The sequence below is a fragment of the Belonocnema kinseyi genome, chromosome 7 (genome assembly GCF_010883055.1).
Source record: "Belonocnema kinseyi isolate 2016_QV_RU_SX_M_011 chromosome 7, B_treatae_v1, whole genome shotgun sequence".
NCBI lineage: Eukaryota > Metazoa > Arthropoda > Insecta > Hymenoptera > Cynipidae > Belonocnema > Belonocnema kinseyi.
In genome coordinates this window covers 18,628,749-18,631,795 of record NC_046663.1, presented here as the reverse complement: position 1 = coordinate 18,631,795, position 3,047 = coordinate 18,628,749, and the positions used below count along the sequence as shown (strand labels likewise).

The 3,047-nt window shown below is 26.3% G+C and overlaps 1 protein-coding gene across 1 annotated transcript in view; it reads left to right on the top strand.

The window, feature by feature from the left end:
* The window catches only part of LOC117176159 (WD repeat-containing protein 6), a 46,950-nt gene that overhangs the window by 15,513 nt on the left and 28,390 nt on the right, over positions 1 to 3,047 (top strand). The window contains exon 5 of the mRNA XM_033366245.1: positions 934 to 1,869. Coding sequence (XP_033222136.1) covers positions 934 to 1,869 — 936 coding nt within the window. The remainder of the gene's footprint in view (positions 1 to 933; positions 1,870 to 3,047) is intronic.

Genomic DNA, 3,047 nt, shown 5'->3' with positions numbered 1-3,047 from the left:
TCAAGAAAATGTATGAATTTTTAACGAAAAAATTAAATTTTCAACCAAAAAGATGAATTTTCCACTAAAATAACGTATTTTCAACCCAAACAATAAATGTTTGACAAATTAATTTTAGTTTAAAACAAATAGATCATTTTTAATCAAAAAAATTAATTTTTAACGAAAAACATTAATTTCCTACCAAGAAAGATATGAATTTTCAACCAAAAATATAAATTGTTAACAAAAAAGTGGAATTTTTTACCAAGAAGATTAATTTTCTACCAAAAAAGACAAATTTTCAGCATAATAAATTAATTGTAAACCAAAAGTTAAATTTTTAACTGATAAGATGAATTTTTAAGTAGAAAAATTAATTTTTTACTAAAAAAGACCAATTTTCAAGAAAATGGATGAATTTTTAACGAAATTGTTGAATTTTCTACTAAAAAGATGAATTTTCAAAAAAAGTGATTAATTTTCAACCGAAAAACACGAATTTTCAACAAAATGAGTTAATTTTAAACCAAGAGTTAAATTTTGAAACGAGAAGATGAATTTTCAAGGAAAAGAATTAATTTCCTACTAAAAAAGACAAATTTTCAACAAACTAAATTATTTTTAAACCAAGAGTTAAATTTTGAACCAAGAGGGTAAATTTTCAGCAACAAAACTTTTCTACCAAACAATACAAATTTTCAAGAAAATGGATGAATTTTTAACGAAATTCTTAAATTTTCGACTAAAAAGATGAATTGCCATAAAAGGAGATTAATTTTCTACCAAACAAGTCAAATTTTCAACAACAACAAAAAAACTTATTTTAAGCCAAATGGTTCAATTTTCAAATAAAAAATTCATTTTTAACAATAAAAAAAATTCAGTAAATGGAATTTACCGAAATAATCCTGTTAAAAAGGAAATCAACCCTTTTACAAAACTCTTTCTCAGGATTCTCAAATTTGTCTCTGGTCGACAACCGGGCAGTTTTTGAAAAAAATTCACGCCCATCATGGGGCTGCTATTTGGAGTGTAGATGTCTCAAAAACTGACAACAGAATGTTAACTGGCGCAGCCGATGGCTCAATTTACGCCTGGCCTTTTCCTTTCACACACGAACCCGAAAATTCCACAATTCTCGAAAACCCTGACAAAAAAAATCCAAAATTTGCATGCTGCCTCAAAAGCGGGACAATTTTAGTCATAAAAGAGGGAGGAGAGATCAATTGTTTTGATCCAGTTTCCCATAATTTGAGCGGATCTCACAAGCTTCCAAAGTTTTCCGATTATTTACTGATGCAAGTTTCGCCAGATCGCAGGCGAATCAGTTTGGCTTCAAAAGACGGATTTGTCACGATTTATCAGGAAATAATTTCCGAAAAAGGATCAGAATTAATGTGGCAAGTCACGGAAAAAATTTTGGATTCGAAGATTTTCTCGATTCAGTGGCTAGATAATGATGCAATTTTAATTTGCGGTTCACTTGGTCGATTAAATATTGCCAGTGTTGGATCGGACGGGGAAATAAAATTAATTTCTGATTATATTTTGCCGGAAAGTCGAGAACGGTGGATAACTGCTGCTATAATTTATGAAAGTTTGTTAATTTGTGGAGACAGAGCGGGAAGTGTTTTTGTTTTCAAGAGCTTGCAAAAACCGGTGCAAACTTTTTACAAAATTCATGGCAAATTTGGAATTCAATCGTGCAGAATTCGGGCCGGAAAATTGATAACTGCTGGACGAGACGGTCAGTTGAGATTTTTTCAATTGAGGAATGAAAATGGGGAATATTTTTTGGATTTTGAGTCTGCGAAAAATATGCCGATGGATTGGATTAATAGAGTTGTGGAAACTGAAGAGGATCAGTACGTTTTCGGATTTAGTGAGGTAAGTTGCTTTGATTTTTCTCTAGAATTTAATTATTTTCAAATTAAAAATGTTTTTTTTTAATTTTATTACTCTGGAATAAGAAATTGATGAAAAAATTATAATTTTCGCTTGGAATGGAGATTTTTTTTACAAGAACTAGAATTCTGACTTGGAAGAGTTAATTTTCTAAAAAGAATTGAAATTTTTAGTTGAGGCTGGACGTATATATGAGAATTAAAATTATCCTGAAATTAGAAAAAATCGCTGTTTCAATTAACAATTATAATTTTTTGCTAAATTCTCTGATCCAAGGCAGAAATTTTTTGAAACTAAAAAATTCCTTTTTATTATAATTTTCCATTTTTAACAAGGAATTTTCGTATACAATTATAATTTAACTTGAATCAGGAAATTGTTGAAAAGAATTTTAATTGTGATTTAGAAGAAGGAATTTTTTTTAAATTCCCGGTTTAAATTAAGAATTATAATTCCTTAAAAAATTCTCTGTTTCAAATCAGAAATTTTTTGAATCTAAAAATTTCGTTTTTATTATTATTTTCCATTTAACTTGTATCAGGAAATTTTGGAAAATAAATTTAATTGTGATTTAGAAGAAGGAATTTTTTTTAAAAAATCCTTGTTTAAATTAATTTAATTTATTATTATTATTTAATTAATTCCTTAAAAAATTCTCTGTTCCAAATCAGAAATTTTTTGAATCTAAAAAATTCGTTTTTATTATTATTTTCCATTTTTAACAAGGAATTTTCGTAAAGAAATATAATTTAACTTGTATCAGGAAATTTTGGAAAAGAAATTTAATTGTGATTTAGAAGAAGGAATTTTTTTTAAAAAATCCTTGTTTAAATTAATTTAATTTATTATTATTTAATTTTCTGTTCCAAATCAGAAATTTTTTGAATCTAAAAAATTCATTTTTATTATAATTTTCCATTTTTAAGAAGAAATTTTCGTATAGAATTATAATTTAACTTGAATCAGGAAATTGTTGAAAAGAATTTTAATTGTGATTTAGAAGAAGGATTTTTTTTTAAATCCCGGTTTAAATTAAGAATTATAATTCCTTAAAAAAATCTCTGTTTCAAATCAGAAATTTTTTGAATCTAAAAAATTCGTTTTTATTATTATTTTCCATTTAACTTGTATCAGGAAATTTTGGAAAATAAATTTAATTG